Raw genomic sequence first — 27,555 nt, forward strand, 5'->3', positions numbered from 1 at the left:
CTGGAGTCCAGCTGGACGTCCTGGAGACATGGACACAGCAACAAGACTCATCTTCACACCAAGACAAACACAGGAACACAGCAAGCTGCTGCTCCTCTGATTGGCTGATTGCTGTCTCTGTGTCCAATCAGGAAGCCTGAACCATTCTCCTCCCACTGAGAAGCTGCAGCTTTACTGGGAACACTGGAGCTTTGCTATGATGCTAACTGGGTTTAGTTCAATATGTTGACAGCAGCTGGACTCACTACAAACATTTACTTACACTAAAGTCTTTACAAGATCCTTCAGCTGCTGAACATCTGAATCCTTCAGGTCATTTCCTTCCAGGTTCAGTTTTGTCAGATGGAGGCTGTTGGACTTCAGAGCTGAGGCCAGAAAATCACAGCTGATCTTTGACAAACTGCAGCTGAACAACCTGAATAAAGAATAAAAGATGAGCTGAAGCCAACAGGATGCAGGTGAACCAGTCCAACAGAACCAGTTAAAGATTCTCATGAATATTAAAGCCAACAAGCTGCTGCTTCAATAAAGACCTGCTGACTTCAGAACCAGAACCAGAACCTGGTACTGGGTCATGTTGTGTTGGAGGATTTTAGTCAGTAAAATCATTCCAGGTTCTGATCAAAGTGTTGAAGCATCAATAATTGATCATTGATTTGTTCCTGTCAGATTCCAGGAATTCACTTTTCTAGACTGGGCTTAATGACCTTTGACCTGCTTGACATGAGGAGGATTTCTACACACTGGGGGTCTGAATGCTGTCCTGTTCTGACCTCAGGTCAGCAGGTCCAACTCAGTTACACAGAGGGACTAAATTAAACTCTGGATCCAAGTCCAGGAACAAACTCAGAAAATATTTATTAGAACAGAAGATATGAACTTTGATTTATGATCAATTATATATAATTATTCACTGAAATATCAATAATTATATAATTATAAACCTCAATGTTTTCAGTCTGCAGCCTTCAGTCTGTAGAAAACCACAGAGCTCCTTCAATCCAGAACCTTCCAGGTTGGTTCCGCTCAGGTCCAGTTCTGTCAGATGGGTCGGGTTGGACTTCAGAGCTGAGAACAGAGACGTCCAGCTGGTCACTGACAAACTGCAGTTCCACAATCTGAATACAGAGTTAAAGATGAGCTGAAGCCAACAGGATGCAGTTAAAACTGAAATATGAACAAATAAATAATAAAATGTAGAAAATTAATTTCCCTGAATGTAAAAGAAACATGATGAACTGATTCTAACATCTGATCCAGTCAAACTGGTTTAAAGAGTCCAAACCACCAGAACCAGAACATTTGATCAACAAAGAAACTCAAAGTTTTTCTAAAAGTTTCTCAGGATCTTAAACTCAGTCGGATGTTTTTTGTCTCTCCATGTTTCGTTACAGCAGGGGTCCCCAAACTTTTTCCTGTGAGGGCCACATAACTTTTCCCTTCTCTGGTGGGGGACCGGAGTCAGTTTGTAACAGAAAAATTGGGACGATTGCAGGAGTGCCTAAATGTAAAATGTATTGTTTTCCAGAAAGCACAATCAAATAACCCTCTCTGGGTTCTTCACAGAATAAATCCAGGAAGGATTATAGTCCGTATTTTCTGGACTATAAGCCACAACCCCAAAGTTGTTTTTTTTAAACCAGTAAACACAAATATAAGCCTCAGATATCTCCGCCGCTCCAGGTTTTCCACATCGATGCAGCAGCAGTAGAGGGGGGCAGACACCCAAAATCTGAGTCATAACAGGTCAATTGAACATCATGTTTATTACGGTTGAAAAAGAAAAAGGTGCCAAGTTTAGATTTACCTGAACTGATTACGGTAGTTTCCGAACGGTAACTGTAACAGTAAAAGTGCTGATCCTTCGTGTCTGCTTCTAGCATGTGCTAAATGAAAATGGGCTCCTTCTTCTGTTTCTTCTTCTTTAGATTTCAACAGCAGCTTGCATCCATTATTGTTGCACTACTGTCATCTACTGGATCCTAATATCTATACCTCAAATTGTCATAATGATCCCAGGATTATTTAAAAAAATGAAAAATCTTCTTTTTCCCCTCAATGCTATTTAACTGATCAACAACATTGTCAAATTTCAATTCTCTATTAAAACCCAATTCCGTTTTAATTGCCGCTTTCTTTAATTTCCAATTTTGACTTCCAATGATTCACTTCCTGCTAAAGAAGTGAACCTGGTGGTTGAAAAAAATCCACATATAAGCGGCTTATAGTCCGGAAAATACGATATATGAAAAAAAACATCTGAATGCTCTCTGGTATTGTTCAGGGGGCCGGACAAAATGTGGAGGCGGGCCGGATGCGGCCCGCAGGCCGTAGGTTGGGGACCACTGCCTTCCAGGCTCTGTATCAGCTGACTGCTCTGTACCTTCATTTATCATCAGATATTTTATGTCTCCAGTTTTTGGTCATTAATCTAATAATGATGTTTTTCTTGCTGGTTGTATTTTAACTGCAGCTCATTGCTAAGTATGACAGATGTAAACGTTTTATTTCAATCCGTCTAATTCAGAGTTTTACAACACCATTACAGCTCAGATTCTGAAAGTTGATCATTTTCTCATTTTGTGGTGATTCAGTTCCTGAACTATCAACTAGAAAATATTGAGTCTTTTCTCTATCAGATTAATTTGGGTCATTTAGTTCAAGTTCTGAATCCTCCATCAGAGACGCTGCAGAAATGGGAACATTATCATAAAGAACAACCTGATTGTGAAGATGAGTAATTTTTAAATCTATTTTCCAGGTGAACCACATGCGGATGATTTCAGTAACTGATGAAGCTTGTTGCTCACAAAGCTTTACAAAGGTAAGATCTCACTTCCTGTCCTACAAAATAAGAGCTGAATCAAGATGTTTGAACTAAATGACTTTAACACCATAACCTTCACAAAGTCAGTATTACTGCAGGACTGTTAATTAATGATCTTTATGTAGCACCCCACTGCTCCATCACCTGTTCTCAAGGCAGAACTTTAACTCACTCGCGGGGTGGCTACTTGGGTTTGTGATTTTCGGGTAGATACCACGCAGGTTTTCCTCATATGAGTAGTTACTCCACTACTGTTGTCATTCTGTTACCTTCCCAGTAAAATAATCCAGACATCCATGCACAAAGTTGCTTTTCTTATTTATCTTCAACACACAAATTAACCTGGCTTCTTCTACCCTGAACGGTGGTAGGAATTTAACACATATCAATCTCTATAACCCCTTATATACATTTACAAACATCAACAGTTCTTAAACTTACACCAACTTCCCATTTCAGCATATAACTTCACACACCTCCGCACACAGGGCCCACACTCTCACACATACAGTCCAATACCCGTTGATGCTTCTGTTGCAGGCAGTGTTGTGGTACTCGAGATCGGTCTTGGTCTCGAGTCCGGTCTTAAGACCGTTTTCTGATGGTCTCGGTCTTGTCTCGGACTCGACCGCATTTGGTCTCGGTCTTGTCTCGGTCTCGGGCTCTGAGGACTCGGCATTTTATTTCAAGACCAGTCGAGACCGCAACTGTGAAAATATCACTAAACGTGCAGCATACTGTCCAGTTTATTTGTTAACATCTTTGTCTTCAGTGGATGCAAAACTCACCGATTAAAATCCAAGCAACTACGTGTTTCTCCCCCTCCCCTCCCCACCTTTCACTCGCGCGCGGCGCTACTCCCTTCTCCCTCCTCCCCCTCCCCCTCCCCCTCCCCACCTTTCACTCGCACGCGGCGCTCCAGGACATGCGCAGTGGTTTTCTCTCAGCGGCAGAAAATGTTTGTCTAATCGTCAGTAATATAATAGCGCTGCATAAATAGTAAGAAATCCGATGGCCAGAGCTAACTCAGCAGCGCTTCGCTTTCAGAGACGATGGGGACAACGTCTAACTATTTTCGTCACTTAGAAAAGTAGCTCAAAGAAGGTAAGCCCCGTTAACGTGATGTTAGCAAAGCTAGCTGTACAGAGACACATAAGAATTTGTGATGAAAAAAAGTCACTCACTGCCTGAATTATTGTGCGGAGATGTTGACTGACTTGTCGCATATATAGGACAACGCTATGTCCAAAAGTCTGCAATATAGTGATGTGACATTCAGAAACAGTCGATTCTTCTCCACAGCTCTTTATTTATTAGATAGGACTGGAGTGTCACTCACTGAGAGCCGTTGTTCTATCAGATTACCATACACTGGCAGAATAGCATACGTGCAGTGAGTACCATGCCTGCGCATGCGCATTAAGAAGTCCGACCGTCAGAGGAGTTGTCAGTTCACCATATGCAGCAAGTTATGACGAAAATAAGTCATTAAATTGTTTTCAATGATAACTATATAGATATACATGTGTTGTCATGGTTGCAAAGTATATTTAAAGCAGGTCTGGCTGCAGCTGGAGTCAGCTACAACACACGCCCGTGTAAAACTCACTTAACCACTAAGTCAGGATGCCATACAACTGTTAATAACAGATCTACGTCATGATTCTATGTTCCTAGCATACATGCAGTGAGTACCATGCCAGCGCATGCGCCTTAAGAAGTCCGACCGTCAATGGAGTTGTCAGTATACGCAACAAGTTATGACGAAAATAAGTCATTAAATTGTTTATAATATGACATAATATGATAACTAGATAGATATACATGCGTTGTCGTGGTTTCAAAGTGTATTCAAAGTAGGTCTGGCTGCAGCTGGATGCCATACAACTGTTAATAACCAAGTGTATAATGATCTACGTCATGATTCTATGTTGCTGATTAAATAAAATCATATGGTAATGACAGCATATGCATGTCTGAGCTAAGCGTACGACTATCTGACAACGTATGCTGATCTGACAGAACACCGTGAGTTCGTGTTAAGCGTATGACGATCTGACCTGACAGAACACCCGTTCTTTGTTCTAGTAATGCTCTGTGTACACTGCATCATTATTTAATTATGTACGTTGATATTTAAATGAACAAATAACTAAAACACAAGAACGAATGAGCACGCAGAGCATGCACATTGCTCTTTGTTTTTGTTCAAAGTGGCAGCTGTAATGTCTGCCATGGTGTCAGACTACCTGGCTTCATGTACTGGGATAGAGAGTGAAAACAGTCACGATGAGCGCCTTCTGTTTGGTTACTTCTTGCTTGTTGCTCCTTGGTCAGTGTTCATAGTTGAGTGTTATTTACCGTCAGGGCATTGCCTCAATTGCTATGTTTAATGGTGCAACAGTGGTGGATTCTTATATGAGCAATATGGGCAAATTCCCAGGGTGTTATGTTTTTAGGGATGGCACGAGACCATCACACATTGTAACACAGAAATGGAATATTTAATATTGGTAAAATGTATTAAGTATTTAATATCTAGGTGTTTTTATGGGAATATGGATCTTTCAGATTATTCTGAGAAGCAATTTCGATCATATTTTACATTTTATTGTGTCATGTAGCTGTAGCTGGTCTTGGTCTTGACTCGGTCTCGACTTTCCTCGGTCTTGGTCTTGACTTGGTCTCGGACCCTAAAAGTCTTGGTCTTGTCTCGGTCTCGATACACTCTGGTCTTGGTCTTGTCTTGGTCTCGGGTTAGGTGGTCTTGAACACAACACTGGTTGCAGGCCTGTTGATGTTTGAGTTTGCTGAAACGACCGCAGAAGTCCTCGTTACTTTTCCTCTTGTTGGAACCGGATGGACCAAACGAAACCAGCTCGCTCCGCCGACGTCTTCACAGTCACTGCTGCTTCGATCTTGCTGCGTTACCTCAAACACGTGCTCCGCTGCAGTGTCCTCTAATTAGTAGCAGTCCTCATTAACGGGTCCACACTTCCCATTACTCAATTGTGAACTATCCCCCGCGTATAATCTTAGTTCTAACTCACCAACTATGTTTAACACAAATTTTTTGTTTCCCGTATTGTTCCAATCCCTTTCTTTTTTCTCCTCTCTCTCCTTCCGCTCTCGTTCTCCTCTCTTCTCCCAGAATCCTCTCTCTCTCTCCTTTCTTTCTCTCCGTACACTTCACTTCCCCTCGTAAATCTCAGTTACTCTCAGACATAGGAATTCATCCCTCTCCGTACTCTACAATAGGTAAATCACCGAAATATACATTTATGTAACTCCCTTACCCATTCTCAACCCCAGTTACCTATCAAAAGACATAAACCCCCACTTCTTGTGGTTCTCAAACCCCAGGGCTACACCCTCCCCTCTTTAAACCTGTTTGATGTCCCTGTCAAACATCAAAGTTACACAACCCAAATAAAAGTAGGGAACTGGGGTAAGCTAGAACTAACACAGTTAGGACATAGTGCCATAGAGTGACACCATACAGTAGAACAAGAAGGATGTCTCGGTACCTTAACGGTTCCACTTCCAAGAAGTACTCCACAACTAACAACACTTACTGGCTGGTCTGATGGCTGTCTTAGTTCATCATAGCTTAATATTATGACTGGTTTCCTCACTTGCTTAGAGCGTTCTATAATGACATGTTCTCGATCACCTACTACCTCATCACTTTCCCTCTCTTCCCCTTCTAAATCTAGATCAGAGCAGAGCAATGAGTCTTGATTGTTAGGTGAGTTGGGACTTAATCCAGCATCATCAATAGTCTTGTGGGGCGACGTAATCTGAACTTCACTTGTGACTGTCGAGGGTTCTTTAGCTCTCCTCTCTGTTTGTCTCAAAAGTTCTCTCAGGTCGAATTGTAGTGGGACTGCTGTGTTCACCTCCTCATACTCAGAATCAGAAGAGAGTGCCACATCTTCTTCAGACCGTCTCTGTTGGCTCCTAGTGACAGGTTTCCGCACTTGTTCTGTCTCAGCATCAGTTGGAAGTCGGACAAGATGACCAATGGGTAACAGGTGGTTGCGATGCACCGTTTTCTCAACCCCAAGTCCTCTTTCTGGTTTCACCTTGTAGACTGGCAAGTTAGGCATTCTTTCCAACACAATGATTGGGACTGTTTGCCATCTCTCTTTCAACTTGTGCTTACCGGTGACACCAAATTTCCTCAGAAGCACACGGTCTCCCTCTTCTAGGATCTGCTCTTTCACATGTTTGTCATGTGCCTTCTTGTTTCGTTGATGATTTTTGTCAGCAGCTTGTGCAGCAAGGTGATAAGCTTGTTCCAGATCTTTCCGCAGCTTGGATACATTTTGGTGGTAAGTTGGGCCTTTCCCAGTCTCATCTGATACTCCAAAACAGATGTCCACAGGAAGACGAGCCTCCTTTCCGAACATTAGTAGATAGGGTGAATATCCGGTTGCTTCATTCTGGGTGCAATTATAGGCATGCACCAACTGGCTGATGTTCTGACTCCATCTCTGTTTCTGAGCGGGATCCAGAGTCCCGAGCATGGACAACAATGTTCGGTTAAATCTCTCAGGTTGAGGATCTCCCTGAGGATGGTAGGGAGATGTTCTGGACTTTCGGATCCCCAACATCCTCAGCAAATCCTGGATGAGCTTGCTTTCGAAATCACGTCCCTGATCGGAATGTATCTGTGCAGGAAGTCCATAGTGAACAAAGACACGTTCACACAGAATCTTGGCCACTGTGGATGCTTGTTGGTCTTTAGCCGGAAATGCCTGAGCGTACCTTGTAAAGTGATCAGTCACCACAAGGATATTTGCATATCCTTTCGAGTCAGGCTCGAGAGAAAGAAAATCAATGCAGACCAGATCTAGTGGTCCCCAGCTGGTGATCTGATTTAAAGGAGCTGCTCGCTGTGGCAAAGCTTTGCGGGTAATACATCTACCACAAGTTTTCACATACTGCTCCACTTCTGACCCCATCTTAGGCCAGTAGAATCTGTTGCGAATCAACTCAAGCGTCTTTTCCACTCCAAGATGACCCGATTCATCGTGGAGACTTGAACACCATGGGAACATGTTTTCTGGGTAGAACCAGCTGCAGTACTTCTGTACTAGGTGATTTATTAATCTTTCTATGGAGCAATCCATCCACCAGCACAAGCTTACTCCCCTCTCTTTGCAGGCAGTGGGAGGGGCACATAGAGATTCTGCACAACTAAATGGTTCAACAGACTGGTCTCTGGATACCTGCTTGCAGAGTGCTCTAACATTGTCAGGTGTTAAACCCTTGAACTCATCTCTGTCATCAGAAACAGGGTTTCGCGACAATGTGTCTGCATCAATGTTGCTAGAGCCTGGCCGATACTGCAGGGTGAAGTTATAGGTGGAAAGAGCTGCAAGCCAGCGATGACCTGTGGCGTTCAGTTTGGTGGTGGTGAGTATATATGTAAGGGGGTTGTTATCTGTCCTTACAACAAACTCTGCGCCATACAGGTAATCGTGGAATTTATCCACCACACCCCACTTGAGTGCCAGAAACTCTAGCTGATGCACTGGATAATTCTTTTCTGAAGAACTGAGCTTTCTGCTGGCAAAAGTGACTGGCCTCAGTCCTTCAGGATGCTCTTGGTTTAGCACCGCCCCCAAGCCATGGAAACTAGCATCTATGTGCAGCACATAAGGCTTTGACGGGTCAGTGAATGCTAACACTGGTGCTCGGGTGAGGCATTTGAGGATCTGCTGGAAAGCCTCTATGCAGCTCCCATCCCATCTTTCTCCAAAAGGTTCACTGACTTTATAGTAGGTTTTCTCAGGAGACTTTGTGGATTTCCACTTCTTCTGAGTTGGCGGATATCCCTTACACAGTTCTGTTAGTGGTCTAACGATGATTGAATAGTTTTTAATGAAACGTCTGTAATATCCACAGAATCCTAGAAAGGACTGGAGTGATGGAAGATAAGTGGGTTCCTTCCAGTGGGCAACTGCCTCCACTTTGCTTGGATCTGTAGCAATGCCTCGTTCAGACACTACGTGTCCAACATGTATCACTTGGGGTCTGCAAAACTGGCATTTATCAAGTGACAATTTCAGTCCAATTTCGCCTAAGCGGTCGATGACTTTGAGGAGCCTCTGCTCATGCTCCTCCAAAGTTTTCCCGAAAACAATCAGGTCATAAATATATACGATAACCTCCAGCATGTGCATGTCCCCAACGGCTTTTTCCATGAGCCGCTGGAATGTTGAGGGAGCACCAGTTATTCCCTGAGGCATCCTTTCGAACTGAAAAAATCCCAGAGGACAAATGAAGGCGGTTTTTTCTTTATCCTCCTCAGCTATCGGAATCTGGTAATATCCGCCCCTTAAATCTAACACTGAGAACCACTTACTTCCAGACAAACAGTCCAGAGCGTCATCGATGCGCGGCACCATGTACTGATCGGGAATGGTTCTGCGGTTCAGTGTATGATAATCGACACACATGCGAATGTGTCCATTTTTCTTTCGTGCCAGCACAATGGGTGAGGCATAAGGACTTCTGGATTCTTTGATTATCCCAACTGCTATAAGCCCCTGGAGATGGCGACGAAGGTCCTCTACATCAGCAGGTGCTATACGCCGTGACCGCTTTCTGAAAGGGGTGTTGTCAGTTAGCCTTATGTAGTGTTCTACTCCAGATGCTAACCCCACATCCCACTCCTCAGCTGAGAATACATGGGATAGTTCAGAGAGTTTTTCCCTTAGTCTCTCTTTCCACTCAGTCGGGATAGAGGAATCTTCAAAATTGAATTGAGATGGATCAAGTTTTTTAGGATTTTGTGTCTTGGTGTTTGGAATCTCAGTCACTGTGTCAGCTACATGAAGATGAGCTATTACTGTGTCAATGGGTATGGCAGTTTCTTTCAGAGACTCATTGCGCATGAACACCAAAAACTTGTCTTTATCCAACATCTTGGAGAATAAAACTGTGGGCTCCACAAACAGGCTTGGTGGGAGTGCAGGTGTAGCTGCATGCTCAGAGATGAGAATGCTATCTCCCACTCTCTTCTTTTCAATGACTTTACAGATGGCTATGTGCTCACCACCAGCGGGGATCATTAATGGCCCTGGGCCTACCCATTTAACATCAGCCACTGTAACGTTGTTGTGCTTTGTCTCTTTATAGTTCAGACCTACAGGATCTGCGAGTTCTCGCTCTGTTACACCAACTCGTGCAGCATAAATGGGGTCTGAACTGGCTGCTTTATGGTTTCTAGGAGGGACCATACTTTGCTAACATTGGTGCCAATCAGAACTGGAATGGTGTCTGAGCATCGGGGTTCTGGGCATACTAAAGCAAGAATGGGAACCAATTTCCCTTTGTGTGATTTCTTCTCAGACAACTCCAAGTCTACTTGAATGTAGCCTTTATATGGGTAACTGCTCTCAGACTCCCATTCCCTTCTGAGCTGCTTATTTCTGCTTTAACTGCAGGTTGTGGTTCAGGAGAATGTGAATGCTGCGACAGGGACAAAGCTTTGAGTTCACTAACCTGTGACCTCAGCTGTTCAACCTCCACAGCTAGATCTTTTGAGTCCATAGCTGCTGCAGCAGTACTTTTGACATGGACAGACTTGGGAGGATTTAATCAACGGCGTGACGCCTCATGTTCCTCCTCAATGTGGATCTCATTCAGGAGCTCCAGAAATTTAGGTGGAGAATTTCTCCTCTCTCGTAGCCTAAGACTTAGCATCATCATGTCATATTGTGTGGCACCTTTGATGAGTTGCTCAATACATGCCTTGTCTTTGGATGAGGGAGGCAGACCCCCTCTTTGGACCACTTTATTTAGAACTCTTTCCATTCTCCTGAGAAACTCTGATAGCTTCTCAGCTGGGTGTTGGCACATCATTCTGAAGGCAAAGTAGAGCTCTTCGCCAGTCTCTATTGTGCCAAAGGTGTTTTCAATAACATTTAGATACTCTGTGGACGTTGCATCAGGGTTGTTAAATCTCACAGCTTGAAGGATCTCCATGGCAGGACCTTTTACACTCTCCATTATCCTCATCTTTTTTTTCTCTGTCCGGCTTATCAGACTCCTCAATCATCAGTCTAGCTTGCTCCAGCCAGTTCTCCAAGTGCTCTACCCCTTGAGGTGTGGGAAGCACGCCGGAAAAGGTTCGAAGTCGTCTGTAGCTGCCATTGTCACTAGTGGATCTTGAAGTGAGCTGCAAGACATCACCGACTGCTCTGATTATAGCCTCTGGACTAGAAGCTTGGAAAAAGTTATTTTGGCTCATTTCTAGCTCTGGTGTTTGCGGAGAATCTGTCTCCCTTTGAACTGTACTCTCTTCCTCCACCCCTGATGGCCCAATGATTCCAAGGAGTATCACAACCTTCTGGTGTTACCTCAGCAGGAATGGCTTTAGCATTTACTGTTTCCCTGCACCAGGGGTCCCCAAACTTTTTCCTGCGAGGGCCACATAGCTGTTCCTTTCTCTGGTCGGGGGCCGGTCTTAGTTTTTGGAGAAAGAAACCTTAGAAAATTCTTTTCCATGGGGGGAGGGGGGGGGGGAGAGAAGAATGGCTGTTCTGTCTTTGAAACTTTCGAGCGGGGGGGTGGGGGGGTAGGGGGACGACACATTCGCGCTTTTAGATAGATTTTTACCCAGAATGCAAATGGAAAAAACTGTGAGTGAAACGGTGACTGGGACTGACTAGTATATATTCCATTGAGGGAAAGTTAGTTTCACATCTGCTCAAGCCCCCTGGTGGTTTAAGAAAAATACAAATATAAACCGGAAAATACAATATATGAAAAAAAACACTGAATGCTCTCTGGTATGAGCAGGCGGGCCGGATCCGGCATTGTTCAGGGGGCCGTACCAAATGACGGGGCGGCCCGGATCCGGCCCGCGGGCCGTAGTTTGGGGACCCCTGCCCTGCACTCACAAAGAACTGTCAGACTTTGAGACACAGGATCATACATTCTTCCTCTAACTCTAACATGTCCAAGAGCTTTGATAGTCTGTAAAGTCTCTTCTATCACACTAACTTCTGTATCTTCAGGGATATCTTTAACCAAAACTGCATGTAATGGATTAATTCCCTCTCCCTTACACCAATGTAGTAACTGAGCCATCCTGTCTTTTCACCAAAATAAAACAAGACTAATCACTAATGAAAACCGGTTGTCTGGGTATAATACTGTTTTCACGCAAATAAAATCAAATTTATCCCAGCGGTGCCTCCATTTTATTTATGTAGCAACCCACTGCTCCATCACCTGTTCTCAAGGCAGAACTTTAACTCACTCGCGGGGTGGCTACTTGGGTTTGTGATTTTCGGGTAGATACCACGCAGGTTTTCCTCATATGAGTAGTTACTCCACTACTGTTGTCATTCTGTTACCTTCCCAGTAAAATAATCCAGACATCCATGCACAAAGTTGCTTTTCTTATTTATCTTCAACACACAAATTAACCTGGCTTCTTCTACCCTGAACGGTGGTAGGAATTTAACACATATCAATCTCTATAACCCCTTATATACATTTACAAACATCAACAGTTCTTAAACTTACACCAACTTCCCATTTCAGCATATAACTTCACACACCTCCGCACACAGGGCCCACACTCTCACACATACAGTCCAATACCCGTTGACGCTTCTGTTGCAGGCCTGTTGATGTTTGAGTTTGCTGAAACGACCGCAGAAGTCCTCGTTACTTTTCCTCTTGTTGGAACCGGATGGACCAAACGAAACCGGCTCGCTCCGCCGACATCTTCACAGTCACTGCTGCTTCGATCTTGCTGCGTTACCCCAAACACGTGCTCCGCTGCAGTGTCCTCTAATTAGTAGCAGTCCTCATTAACAGGTCCACACTTCCCAATACTCAATTGTGAACTATCCCCCGAGTATAATCTTATTTCTAACTCAACAACTATGTTTAACACAAATTTTTTGTTTCCCGTATTGTTCCAATCCCTCTTTCTTTTTTCTCCTCTCTCTCCTTCCGCTCTCGTTCTCCTCTCTTCTCCCAGAATCCTCTCTCTCTCTCTCCTTTCTTTCCCTCCGTACACTTCACTTCCCCTCGTAAATCTCAGTTACTCTCAGACATAGGAATTCATCCCTCTCCGTACTCTACAATAGGTAAATCACCAAAATATACATTTATGTAACTCCCTTACCCATTCTCAACCCCAGTTACCTATCAAAAGACATAAACCCCCACTTCTTGTGGTTCTCAAACCCCAGGGCTACATTTATATTATTTCTGTCTCCTTCATGTCAGGAACTCAGCCAGAAGACTGTGGTCATCCTGACAGAGTCTGACTGTCAGAACAAACTCAGATTTCCTCTGGAAGCTGCTCTCAGTGGTTTGGAGGACGACTGACTTGTAATTCGCTCCATCAGTGGAATTGACACTAAAATGGAAACTCATCACCTGCTTCCATGTTGTTTTGCTTCCTGCCAACATAAAACTCCTGCATGAGCTGCAGCTCCATATGAGCAGGCAGTCGAGTCCCCAGAAAGCTTCCCTGTTTCTAGGAACCATTTCATCCAGAGTTGGTTGACTTTCTCTGTCAGACGGTGAACCTTCAGTCTGAGCATGTGCAGAACCTCTCCTAACACACCTGGTCCAGATTCATGTGCTGCAGTCTCTGCTGGTTCTGATGTCTGGACCAGAAAACTGATGTCCTGAAGAACCTGCAGCCTGTTGAGCTCAGAGAAAAACTCAGTGGTCTGGATTTTTTCAGACGAGGCTGAAGTTGGTTTCTGATTTAAGCTTCAGATTCAGGAAAAGGATAAAGGGCGATTCCACCTAATTATTCATTACAACCAGCATCTTTAATCTGCTCTAGTTAAACATTAAAACACCTGGACTGGATGATTATCAACTAACAGCAGAATATTTTAAAGTAAATATGGGATTAGTGGAACTTCAATAAAGGGAGATTTTCATTCTGTTTTTGATCTGACCTTTGACCTGCTTGACATGAGGAGGATTTCTACACACTGGGGGTCCAAATGCTGTCCTGTTCTGACCTCAGATCAGCAGGTCCAACTGAGTTACACAGAGGGACTAAATTAAACTCTGGATCCAAGTCCAGGAACAAACTCAGAAAATATTTATTAGAACAGAAGATATGAACTTTGATTTATGATCAATTATATATAATTATTCACAGAAACATCAATAATTATACTATTACAAACCTCAATGTTTCCAGTCTGCAGCGTTCAGTCTGTAGAAAACCACAGAGCTCCTTCAGTCCAGAACCTTCCAGGTTGGCCAAGCTCAGGTCCAGTCCTGTCAGATGGGTCGGGTTGGACTTCAGAGCTGAGAACAGAGACGTCCAGCTGGTCTCTGACAAACTGCAGCCATTCAATCTGAATAAAGAATAAAAGATAAGCTGAAGCCAACAGGATGCAGTAAAACCTGAAATATGAACAAATAAATAATAAAATGTAGAAAATTAATTTCCCTGAATGTAAAAGAAACATGATGAACTGATTCTAACATCTGATCTAGTCAAACTGGTTTAAAGAGTCCAAACCAGCAGAACCAGAACATTTTATCAACAAAGAAACTCAAAGTTTTTCTAAAAGTTTCTCAGGATCTTAAACTCAGTCGGATGTTTTTTCTCTCTCCATGTTTCCTTACAGGCTCTGTATCAGCTGACTGCTCTGTACCATGTTGAGGAAAGTTGAATATTCTTTGTGTTTAAATACAGTTAATCTTACCACATGTCAATAAGTAGATTGAATATGGTTCTTTTCAACAAAATTCTAAATGTAGCTTTGTTTGGGTTGATGGTTTAAATCTAAAATTGTTGATGGGTAAGTTCTCAACTTACATGAAGGAAGCTCTGTCTAAGGTCTGTTTTTCTTATCAAAGAGGACAGGAGGCCATAAAATTAGCATATAAGCAGGAAGGCAGTTTTCTTTGAAGGAGCCTGGGAGACAAAAGTTGCTCTATTCACAGAAACGTCATAAAAGTCTTAGAACCCAACGGCTGGGATGGTGGGAGGGAAGCTGGTGGAAACTGAATGAACATAGAATATCTGTAAAGCATATCATATAATTTGTAATCTCTCCTAGTTATTAACAACATGTCTTGATTGAAATAGTCTAATTATAGTTGTTGGATTAATAACTTATTCTGCCCTATTGACCTTTATGTTATGTAGTTACAGCAGATTGGCTGCTAGATCTTCTGATCTGCCCTTTGTTTGTGTGGGAAAGAATCAGGAGAAGTTCCAGCTTCACACTGATCTGTGAAAAGCCATAAAACAACATGAGTTCAGGCCAGTGGAGGAGAAGCTCTGCTCCCACTTTGTTTAGATAAAGGAGACAACTGGTCTTTGATCTTGGAACAAGTTGTAGGGAGTTTTTTTTGTAATTTAAATTGTATTGATTTTCTGAATATTATCTCACATAAAACACAAACACAAAACAAAAAGGCTGGTGCTCCCCCCACACACCTCAATACCCAGGGTACAGCCATATATCATATGTATGTTATCATATGTATCGTATGTTACAGTGTTAATTCAAAAACATTCAATAGTTGGGAGAAAGTTAATTGTCCGGGAAAATCAAGCTTCATCCAGATACATTACCGTATTTTCCGCACTATAAGGCACACCTTCAATTAATGGCCTATTTTAAAACTTTTTTCATATACAAGGCACAACACATTACAAGGCGCATTGAATAGACGCTACAGTTACAGTTGCCACACAGGACATGATTTGTTCCATACTCTACAAATGTGAATGTATAATAATAAAGAAGTGGTCCCAGAGTACTTTATATAGTAGTCTGCCCCAGTCATTGTTTCACTCACGGTGTTGGTGTTGCGATATTGTGCCCAACTGCTTTCTGGGTAACACAGATCAACCGACATGCTGCTGCCACAGTCTCTGTCTCTCTTCCCCCGAACCCCGACCCTTTAAATGTATAGGGGCTGGTGCCTTGGTAACCCTAGTCGAAGCACCCTGGATGAATGTCTAAATCAGTGGTTCTTAACCTTTTTTGAGGTACCGAACCCACCAGTTTCATATGTGCATTCACTGAACCCTTCTGTAGTGATAAATAAAATATGATTTTTTTTTCCTCCAAATTCAAGACATAGGGGTGACCCAACTAGATTCTAGTTGGGGCACCCCAAGATCACTAAGTCTTCTTAAAAGGTAGAGTCTCTGAGAACAGTTCTTCAAAATATAGTCAGTGTTTTCAGCAAAGTTGAGCTGACTGTTCAGGAATGACCCAGGGTATTTAAAATTTGCCACAGTTTCAACAGGTTGGCCATCAAGAGAAACTGGAACCACTTTAAGGTCTTGTTTAGGTCATTCTTAAGAGAATGAAAAATTAATAGTAAATAATAAAGACTTTGCGGTATTCTGATTTAGTCATGTAATTATATTAGTTGTGTTACCACCCACACGGCACTAGAGGCAGTAGCAACCCCGAAAAGATGCGACTAAGGAGCAGATACAGTGATCCCTCATTTTTCACAGGGGTTGCATTCCGAAAATAACCTGCGATAAGTGAAATCCGCAAAGTAGTTACCTTTAGTTTTTACAATTATTATACAGCATAATTAAATACTCTACATTGAAACCAAAGAACAAAACCTGTTCATCAATCTGGCCTTAATGTGATCTGGAGTCGTGTCATTAAAGTGTCTCCTCCAACCTGCCCAGCGAGATTAACAGCTGTATCTACGGCAGAGTGATGGATCTCGTCAACCGAGCCTCCGGTCGGTTTTGCGCTGCCTCTGGCCACAGATTTTTCCAGCAGGCATTGAAAGTTTTCAGCTTTCATCTCCTGAATGGCCAATCTGTATTACTTATATTTAAATACGTTATTGGCACACAGGTAGAGAAGGAGCTCGGAGACTGTTTAGCCAATGAGGACGCAGAACACAATATACTGTGAAAAAAACTGCACAAAAAAAATCCGCGAAGCAGCTAGACCGGGAAAGGTGAACCTCGTTATAGCGAGGGATCACTGTACACTGAAAGCTACAGAATTTGGTAAAAACTGTGAGTTTTGCTTAAGTAATTAAAGACACAAGTTCAAATCCATGTTGAGAGTGGAACTCCTTCAATCAGTGCTCCTCCGCAGCACTGATTGGCTAAGCAATGTGACGTGATCCCCTGCAGCAAGTGATGGCAAAGCAGGGCGCATCATCACGACTTTACACAAGTGTGTCTTTATCTCCGCGGCAGAGGCTCCGCCGAACCCCTGAGACCGACTCATCGAACCCCTGGGGTTCAATCGAACCCAGGTTAAGAACCACTGGTCTAAAGCCACTTGTTGACATAAAGAATGTCAACAAAACAGTCCGACTCCGGTCGGCGAGGAGAGCTTTCTGGGACTGGGCCGGGGTGTGGCTGGACGATGGTCACCCTTCTCTGTTCGCGCACAGCATGTTTGTGGAGAACGTGGTGCTAAATGACCTGCAGATGACCTGATTATCAGGTCGGTAGGTAGATAGGTCAGTCAAACTTTATTAACAAACCAGCATTCTGACAACTATCCCAGCATGCACCGCACGCTTCTTCTTCTACGGGCGAAAATGAAGTCGGCGGCTGCTTACCGTAGTTGCTAGTCCTGTTGTGGCTCAATATTGGTCCATATACAGTATAAGGCGCACCGGTTTATAAGGCACACTGTCGACTTTTGAGGAAATTGAAAGTTTTTAGGTGCGCCTTATCGCCGTAGTTCTTTTCAATGAGTCCCAAAATCTTTCCCATTCCATGTCCCTGTTCCCTTCCATGTTATTGAGCACGGCTTCATAGGAAGCCATGATTTAATCCATTCACTTAGCTCGGGACACTTTGTGGTCTTCCAATGTCTTAAGATGATCCTGCAGGCTGTCACCAGACCGACCACCACAACTGTGAAAACTCCTTCGGCATTTGAGATGTGTCTCCCAGTAAACACAGTTCTGGAGTCTGAGGGATCTCTGAGCCAAGCCATGCACTCAGAGCCTCCACAATTTTAATCCAAAATGGTGAAACCAGAGAGCAGTTCCAAAAACAATGCAAATATGTGCCCAACTCTTTCTTACATTTCCAGCACATGTTGTCTGACATTATTTTCATTCTATGTAACCTAGTAGATGTATGATAATATCTATGTAGCACCTTATACTGTGTAAATTTACTTCTGGCCTCTTTTACATATTTACCACTCTGACCATCTTTTTTTTGTAAACTCTTTTCTCAAATCTTTCTGCCATAGGAGTTTAATATTTGACGACTCACTACTCAAATTATAACTTAGCAGCTTATAAAATTGAGAGGCAGAGTGTCGTTCACACGCCATCTTAATATAATTCAATATATCATTTTCTACAATTTGTTTAAATTTTGAGGTAACACAATGTCTCATCTGTAGATATTTCCAAAAATTTGCTCTACCTTCCAAAATAAATGTGTGAGTAAGTTCATTGAAGGACATGAATTGCTCGTCTTTGTACAAATCACTAATGGTGCATATGTCACGTGAATGCCACTGCCTCCAGAACACAGGAGTTTTACCAATACATATAGCAGGATTATTCCAGAGAGACGCATAGTTCTCTATCTGATGTAGAAGCTTTAGCAGTTTGTGTACCTTTGACCAAACCTTACAAGAATGAACATAAACTGGGTTTGTTGTGTCAATCTTTTGAGATCATTTGTGTTTAGGGTCAAACGACAAATCAATATTACTTTCAATATGTAACCATTCCTGCCCGTTCTCACCTTCCCAGTGTTTAACTAATTTTGCCATCTCAAATGACAAGCAATAGAGTTTAGGATCCAGAAGTCGTAGGCTGCACTTTTCCCTAGGAGCATACAATTTTTTTAGTTTTATTCTCACTCTTTTACCTTCCCACAAGAAATGTTTAATTAAATTTTCATACCTTTTAAAAATATCGAGTGGAATTGTAATAGGAAGCATCATAAGCCCATAATTAAACAGAGGGGCGATAATCATTTTTACAACATTAATCTTACCCCTTAGTGTTAGTTTTATCTTCTCCCACTTTTCAAAGTTTGTTTTAATTTTTGAAAGCACCGGATTAAAATTTAGTGAAGGTAACGCTTCCAACACCCAACTGAGTCTAATCCCAAGATACTTCATGTCTTCAGGTACCCATTTGAATTTAAAATCTTTGACCATCTGTGAATTACATAAAGAGGATAATGGCATGGCTTCAGATTTAGCCCAATTTATTGAGTACCCTGAAACCTTCGAATACATCTGTATAGTGTCCATTAGGTGCTGCAAAGATGTAAGTGGATGTGTTATAAGTGATAAAATATCGTCTGCATATAAAAGCAGTTTATATTCTTGTTGTCCCCATAATATCCCTTTGATGTCCTTATTTATCCTAATGCTTACTGCCAAAGTTTCAATAAACATAATGAATAACAATGGACTAAGAAAACAACCCTGACGGGTCCCACATGATAAATTAAAATAGGATGAGATAGTGCTGTTATGACAGAAGCCTTTGGTTCCTTATAGAATATTTTGACCCATTTAATAAAAAGTTGTAGGGAGTTTCTAACTTTTAAGAGGGTCCGAGACAGCTTCTAGTTGGATGAGCAAAGATACACCTTATTTGAATAAATTAAAAAGAAAATTTTCTTATAAAAATTGGTGCAGGTGGAAAAGAAACTAGATTTGCTTTTCCAATTCTCCAAAGATGTCTTTGCTTTTTTGTTTGTTGTTTCCATCTCTTGTCCATTTCCCTCTCTCAGGTAAATTCATGTGTTTGTGCTATGAGATTTCTGATGTTTTGTGGTGACTTTTGTTTGAACTATGAAAAAAACCCCCAAAAAACTGCATTTTGACTTTTTGATCCTTTTGGGCTGCGTAAACTAGAATAGATGGTGCATCAGTTGACTATTTGAGTTGGCTTCACTTTTTGTTGTAATCACTTTTGAGTTTTGAGTTTTTTTTATTTTTGAATTAAAGTTTTGTCAGGAACTCAGCCAGAAGACTGTGGTCATCCTGACAGAGTCTGACTGTCAGAACAAACTCAGATTTCCTCTGGAAGCTGCTCTCAGTGGTTTGGAGGACGACTGACTTGTAATTTGCTCCATCAGTGGAATTGACACTAAAATGGAAACTCATCACCTGCTTCCATGTTGTTTTGCTTCCTGCCAACATAAAACTCCTGCATGAGCTGAAGCTCCATATGAGCAGGCAGTCGAGTCCCCAGAAAGCTTCCCTGTTTCTAGGAACCATTTCATCCAGAGTTGGTCGACTTTCTCTGTCAGACGGTGAACCTTCAGTCTGAGCATGTGCAGAACCTCCTAACACACCTGGTCCAGATTCATGTGCTGCTGTCTCTGCTGGTTCTGATGTCTGGACCAGAAAACTGATGTCCTGAAGAACCTGCAGCCTGTTGAGCTCAGAGAAAAACTCAGTGGTCTGGATTTTTTCAGACGAAGCTGAAGTTGGTTTCTGATTTAAGCTTCAGATTCAGGAAAAGGATAAAGGGCGATTCCACCTAATTATTCACTACAACCAGCATCTTTAATCTGCTCTAGTTAAACATTAAAACACCTGGACTGGATGATTATCAACTAACAGCAGAATATTTTAAAGTAAGTATGGGATTAGTGGAACTTCAATAAAGGGAGATTTTCATTCTCTGTTTTTGATCTGACCTTTGACCTGCTTGACATGAGGAGGATTTCTACACACTGGGGGTCCAAATGCTGTCCTGTTCTGACCTCAGATCAGCAGGTCCAACTCAGTTACACAGAGGGACTAAATTAAACTCTGGATCCAAGTCCAGGAACAAACTCAGAAAATATTTATTAGAACAGAAGATATGAACTTTGATTTATGATCAATTATATATAATTATTCACAGAAACATCAATAATTATACTATTACAAACCTCAATGTTTCCAGTCTGCAGCGTTCAGTCTGTAGAAAACCACAGAGCTCCTTCAGTCCAGAACCTTCCAGGTTGGCCAAGCTCAGGTCCAGTCCTGTCAGATGGGTCGGGTTGGACTTCAGAGCTGAGAACAGAGACATCCAGCTGGTCTCTGACAAACTGCAGTTCCACAATCTGAATAAAGAATAAAAGATGAGCTGAAGCCAACAGGATGCAGTTAAAACTAAAATATGAACAAATAAATAATAAAATGTAGAAAATTAATTTCCCTGAATGTAAAAGAAACATGATGAACTGATTCTAACATCTGATCCAGTCAAACTGGTTTAAAGAGTCCAAACCAGCAGAACCAGAACATTTTACCAACAAAGAAACTCAAAGCTTTCTATGAGCAGCAGCCTGGATGAGGTGAGGACTAAAGTGTCAATGAATGATTTTATTGAATAAATAGAGAAAACAAACCTCAGTTTCTTCAGTTTACTGACTGAACTCTCAAGGATCTCAGACAGATTCTTAATATCAGAGTTTCCACCTCCATTTATGAAGATCTGACTTATTTCCAGTTCAGTCAGATCTGGATTGGACTTCAGAGCTGAAGCCAAAACTTCACATTCCCCTTTATAGAGCGAACAGCCACCAAGTCTGTGATGAGGAGAAACAAAATCAGTTCTAATGAAATCAATCTGGATCATAAACAGACTAAAATATGATAACAGTGATGTCATCATGATGTCATCATCTGATCATCATCTGATCTTCAGGTTACTGAGTTTGACCCGACAGAGAGTCTGTGCAGTTCCTGACTAAAGTCCAGGTTCTGGTTCTGGTTCTGGTCCAGGCTTCATGTCCTCAGACCTTCAGCTCAGTCAGATGTTGAAGATCTTCTATCATCTGTGAAGGAAAGTTCAGTTTCTCTGCAGCATCAGAGCCTCAAAGGAGCTGCAGCAGCTGATGAAGAGGCTGACTGAGCTGAATGAAGGAAACTACTGGAGATGATGGAGAGGAGGAGGAACTGCTCACAGCTCTGACAAGTCACACTGACTTGGACTAGACCGTTTGGCTCCTTGAGATCTTCCACCAAGCAGGAAGTGAGTTATAAATGAAGTGAGCAGAGCAGGAAGTCCAGCCTGCTGTGGACCTCTGGCATCTCTGGGTTTGTTTAGCCCATATCTGCTGCTGCAGCATCTAGAATCCTCCTCATCATTAATCATAGTAGTATATTCTATAGAAACATGGCTCCCAGCAGCAGATTATTAAATGCTGCCACAGAGGAAACTGGGAGCAGACCAGACACATGATGCTCCCAGTTGTGTCTCCGTTCATCTGCTGGATTTGATGCTTTAACAAAGTAGAAAGTGGACAGTCGTCAACCTGCTTCAGCTAAAAGCTGCAGATTGTTCTGGTCGTCCTGCAGAGCAGCAGCAGAACCGGTCCTGCTGCTCCTTCAGGTCTGGACCGTCCTCTGTTGGTCTGAGAGGAACTGGGACAAACTGGTTGGAAGAGGGACACATGTCTTTGCAGTGGTCTGTCCATCGTCTCAGAGGAACAAAGGTTTGGATGTCAGAAGAAATTGTTGCTAAACTCCTAAAGAGCTGAAGAGCAAAACCCCTGGAGGAGACGGAGCGTTTGGGTCCAGCAGCATCTTCATGGTGAAGCAGTCAAAGTTCTCCAGAACTAAAGAGGCTGGATGTCTAAAGAGCTGAAGCTCATGTCTCTGCAGGTCTTCATGGAGGACAGCTAACAGCTTCAACAAAGGCTGCAGATGAAGAGTTGATGAGGAAAATGGTTCCAGCTCTGGAAGCAGAGTTCTCAGAGCTTTGGGAGGATCTGACAGAAACTAAGACTTTTTCTGGAACCAGACAACAATCACCACATTTTGGTCTCAGTTACAAACTTTTTCTATTCATTTCAACCTGAAAACTGATAAAAGGTTAAATATTTTTAACTGATCAAAATGTATAAAAACCAGAAGCTGCAGCTGTCCTGGATGAACTGAATGTTTAGATGTTTGAATGGCTGAAATCATCCAGAGGATGAGGGAAGTAGTTAAAGGCCAAAAACATCCAGAATCAACTTGAAGAAAGAAGAAGAAACAGGAGGATAATAGTGCTGAATCAGCATTCACACAATGAAAACATCTGGACTCACCGAGCCTTTCTGCAGTTCCTCACAGCTGGAACCAGTCTCCGTCGTCCATTCCATGATGTGTTGTACTTCTCCAGGTCCAACTCATCCAGAACCTCTGACATCTGCAGCATGAAGGCCAGAGCTGAACAGTCAGTCACTGAGAACTGCTTCCCTGAATCCAGCAGCCGTTGGATTTCCTGATAAAATGAGACGTCGTTCATCTCCACCAGACAGTAGAAGATGTTGATGCTTCTGTCAGCAGAGATTCTATCAGTGTTCATCTCCTTCAGGTTGGTGATGATTCTCTGGATGGTTTCTGGATGGTTCTCTGTCTGACCCAGCAGATCTTCTAAGAGTCTCTGGTTGGACTCCACAGTGAGACCATGAAGGAATCGGACAAACAGGTCCAGGTGGCCATTTTCACTGCTGAGGGATTTCTCCATGACTTTCTTCATGAACTCATCTAGAGATATGAAAAAATAATATTTTCCCAACAACGTCTTGATCACTTTTGTTTTCCTCCAGGTGGTGAAGCAGTGGAGCATGTAGACGGCAGCCAGAAACTCCTGGATGCTCAGATGAACAAAGGAGTAGACGGAGATGTTGTGCGTTCCTCTGTCCTTTTTAAACATCTGAGTGAAAACCCCTGAGAACAATGCAGCATCTTTGTTGTTGATGCCGCACCGTTTGAGGTCTTTGTCATAGAAGATCAGGTTTCCCTCCAGCAGCTGATCTAAAGCCAGTCTTCCTAGAGACTCAATCAGCTTCCTGTTCTCTGGACTCCAGATAGACTTTGTCTTTCGTTGTCCATGAAACTTTTCCTCCTTGATTTTGAGCTGGACCTCCAGGAACTCCATGTACATCTCAGTCAGGGTCTTGGGCAGCTCTCCCTCCTTTCTAGTCTTCATCACATCCTCCAGAACTTTAGCAGTGATCCAGCAGAAAACTGGGATGTGACACATGATGTGGAGACTTTTTGATTTCTGGATGTGGGAGATGATCCTGCTGGCCTTCTCCTCATCATCTCTGAATCTCTTCCTGAAGTACTCCTCCTTCTGGGGGTCAGTGAACCCTCTGACCTCTGTTACCATGCCAACGCACTCAGCAGGGATCTGATTGGTTGCTGCAGGTCGTGTGGTTATCCAGAGGAGAGCAGAGGGAAGCAGTTTCCCCCTGATGAGGTTTGCCAGCAGAACATCCAGTGAGCTGGACTCTGTAGCATCAGTCAGGATTGGATTATTATCAAAGTCCAGAGGAAGTCGACTTTCATCCAGACCATCAAATATGAACAGAACCTGAAACTTTTTAAAGCTGCGGATTCCTGCATCTTTAATATCTTCAAAGAAGTGATGAATCAGTTCCACCAAGCTGAACTTTTCTTCTTTCAGTACATTCAGCTCTCTGAAAGTGAATGGAAATATAAACTGGATGTTCTGGTTGGTTCTGCCTTCAGCCCAGTCCAGAGTGAACTTCTGTGTTAACAGTGTTTTCCCAATGCCAGCCACTCCCATGGTCATCACTGTTCTGATTGGTTGATCACTCCCAGGTGGGGCTTTAAAGATGTCTTCTCTTCTGATTGTTTCTTGTTTCCTGGATGCTGTTTCAATCTGTCTGACCTCATGTTCCTGGTTGACCTCTCTAGTTAACCCCTCTATGATGTGGAGCTCTGTGTAGATCTGGTTCAGTAGGATGTTATTGCCATGTTCAGTCAGGCCTTCACAGAGACTTTGGAGCTTCATCTTCAGAGACGCTTTAAGCTCCTGTTGACACTGAAAATTAAAATCTGGAAAAAGAGACACAAGAGGAGATAATTCAGTTAAATATAAGGAATACAATTTATTTTTATGTTCCCAGAAGGGATTTGCGATAAAGTTTTATGAATAATTTTTTTTTATAAATTAATAAAAAGTAATTGTCTAATCTAAAAAAAAAATAATTCTAACTTCAGTCTGTGAGGATGGAGAAAATGTGACATTTCTTCATTGACTGATCGTTGTTCCATTTGGAGACACTGTGAGCTTTTCAGCTGGGACTTGAACCAGACAGAGTCTGTGTGACCCTGATGTCTTTAAAATCAACACACAGATTTTCTATGGTCTGTTTCACTGCAAAAAACATGAACAGTCTTTCCACCTCAACAAGTCTGAGTAAAGGTAACATTGTTCTGGGCTGTCTTCATGCTGACTCAGACTCTTATGCTGTCAAAGTTCAGGTAGACTGAACGTTGCTGAATGTTAGTAAACATTTATTCTGGTTAATTCCTTCATTTTGATCATTAAAACCATGGTTTTCTCTAATGCAGGTAGAGATATTATGATCCAGGTTCTCCTGTATACACTCAAGTCTCAAAGTAATATTATTTTTAATGCCGAGTCCTATGGCCCGAAATCTCTACTGTCCATTAGTCCTGATACATAGATGCATGTTCTCCAGCTCTCACATGCTATTCATGCTAAATACCACCAGGTGGCATCAAAGTTCAGAGACCAGTTTTGTAAGACAATATCTGAACAGGAAATGTTTGGTTTTCCTGAAAAAGTTTATTCTGCGACTGTGATAAAAACTGAAATTTTTCAGGTTTTATTTGTGAACTGACCTTTAAGTTAGTTGTAGTTCACAGGGGTCAGAGTTTAATCAAACACAGTAAAGGCTGTAAAAGCAGCTTGAATTAACTGTGTGTCTCACCTTCAGCAAGAGATAAAGAGGACAAACCCAGCTGTTTGGACAGAGTCGGATCTATGAGCTGAAGACGTTTGATCATCAATCTGCAGGCTTCCTTTCCTTTCTTCATCACAGCATCTATGGTATCGCGGGCCTTGTCTGCTCTGGTTTGGTTCTTCTGCACTATTCCCTCCATCTCTGAAAGAGTAAAAGCCCCATCTGATAGAAGGTCATCAAGGAGCTGTTTCAGGACATCCTCAGAAACTCTCTCCACAAACTCACTACGAGCTTTGAAAAGTATTTTCTCTGCAGGCAGAAATCAGAAACATGATTAATTCAAACTGACATCTGAGAGAAAAACATGATGAAGATCAACTATTCATGTTGCTCCATCCAGAGATTCAGAATCTGTTGATCAGCTCCTCAGGTCTAAACCTGCTGTTGTGTTTCTGCCTCATATTTGAGTGACGACCACTGATTATGTCTACATGAGACCAAATGAAGCTTCTGCTTCAACACTTTCTTTCCTCACTGCAGGAAGAACAATAAAAGAAACACCTTCTAAATATGGAGCTGCACTATTTTAGGAAAACAGGAAATAATGATATTATTGGTGAATATTGTGATGAAAATTTTGACTGATTAACATTTTCACTTTTCTTTCATCTCCATCTCTAAGCTTTAGCATCTCTGTCACCAAGTTTGGGAACAAAAGATGAAGCAAGCCTTTCCATCTGAGATAATAAATTAGTAATAAATGATGCGCCTACTGGATAAATAAATCAGTGTATATAGTAAATATTCCTGAAGTATCAGAGCTGCTGGCCTGTTCTTCACTTCGGTCCATTTTAGTTTCCATCCGAGTTCAGTTTTTACCTTCAGTTTTCACAGAAATTCACAATGTTTCCACCAGAGCTTCACTGAACAGGAAGCATGAAAACAATAAAGAAACACTGAGGCTGAGCTTCATCACATGGCAGCAACACAGGCTGTGATTGGTCAGATTGTTCCTTTAAGATTCTTCATTTCTGCTTCTCATCACTTACCAAAATCCACTTCCTGCTGCTGCGCCATCTTTTACCTGGAAAACATGAAGATTGAACATGAATAATGTACTTTGCTCTTATGAAGTTGAAATTTAAGCTAAAAATACCTGATTAATACACACTCCCCAGCAGAAAAGAATATTCATGTAAACTATGCCATAACAAAATAATAACCCATAAATATTATGACTTCCTTAGTTTACATACTGATGTAAACTGACTGACTATAAAAATTTATTTATCTCACATATGTATTATCTGACATAAAATATGATATTAATACATCATATTTTACTTCATGAGGAACAATATTCCTTTTAAGGTTCTGCATTGGCTGTCAGTCTTTCTAGGATCTGATTTGCTTCAGGTTAAAATGAAAACATCTTTAAATCCTGCTTGTTGCTTCTGACTGTAATGTGTAGCTGCTACCACTAGATGGCAGCATCAGTTGCAGAAAGCTCCTCCAGAAAGGAGTCTGGCTCCTGCTCAGGTGTTTAGTTCTCAGGTGAGCAGATTAATCCCTGCTTCTCTCCATCATCATGACGAAGGTTCTCCAGAACTGAAGATCAGTTGAAGTTTTTCTGCTTTGGACAGAAAGTCCATGTTTCTGTCTCTGACCTCCAGAACCTGCAGCCCATGAAGCAGCTGGTGTTGCAGCTAGAGAAATTAAGAACACCCTTTCTATCAATCAAATCTGACATGTGGGCGGGACTTCCGGTTTTAGAGGCGGGACTTCCGTTTTAAGATTAGCTACCCCCTTTTGTCAAACTGACAGGAGGGCGGGACTTCCGGTTTCAGGGATGGGTGGGGCAGGGGTGAGCGGGGTTTTAAATGTTAATGAATTTAACACCTCTGACCGCAACGGGTGGTGGCTCCTATTGTAATTTTCGTCTGGGGCTGTTATAAAGTTGTCAGCTCTGTACTTTATAGTTTTCTCACCAAGTAGCTCTTGAAGAAAAAAAAGTATGAAGATGTGCAAAACTAAAAAAACTCTACCGATCAACCAA

The 27,555-nt window shown here is 42.2% G+C and overlaps 1 protein-coding gene across 1 annotated transcript in view; it reads right to left on the reverse strand.

The window, feature by feature from the left end:
* Positions 1-27,555, reverse strand: part of LOC106913541 (NACHT, LRR and PYD domains-containing protein 3-like) — an 84,089-nt gene that overhangs the window by 1,145 nt on the left and 55,389 nt on the right. Inside the window, exons 2-9 of the mRNA XM_088012909.1 lie at positions 26,549-26,583; positions 25,527-25,808; positions 22,863-24,624; positions 21,177-21,356; positions 20,715-20,888; positions 14,014-14,187; positions 945-1,118; positions 263-415 (exon numbers count right to left, since the gene is read on the reverse strand). Coding sequence (XP_087869035.1) covers positions 263-415; positions 945-1,118; positions 14,014-14,187; positions 20,715-20,888; positions 21,177-21,356; positions 22,863-24,624; positions 25,527-25,808; positions 26,549-26,576 — 2,927 coding nt within the window. The 5' untranslated portion in view covers positions 26,577-26,583. The remainder of the gene's footprint in view (positions 1-262; positions 416-944; positions 1,119-14,013; positions 14,188-20,714; positions 20,889-21,176; positions 21,357-22,862; positions 24,625-25,526; positions 25,809-26,548; positions 26,584-27,555) is intronic.

This window comes from Poecilia mexicana, unplaced genomic scaffold (assembly GCF_051168715.1).
Source record: "Poecilia mexicana isolate PSO_F unplaced genomic scaffold, ASM5116871v1 scaffold_2, whole genome shotgun sequence".
Taxonomy (NCBI): Eukaryota; Metazoa; Chordata; class Actinopteri; order Cyprinodontiformes; family Poeciliidae; genus Poecilia; species Poecilia mexicana.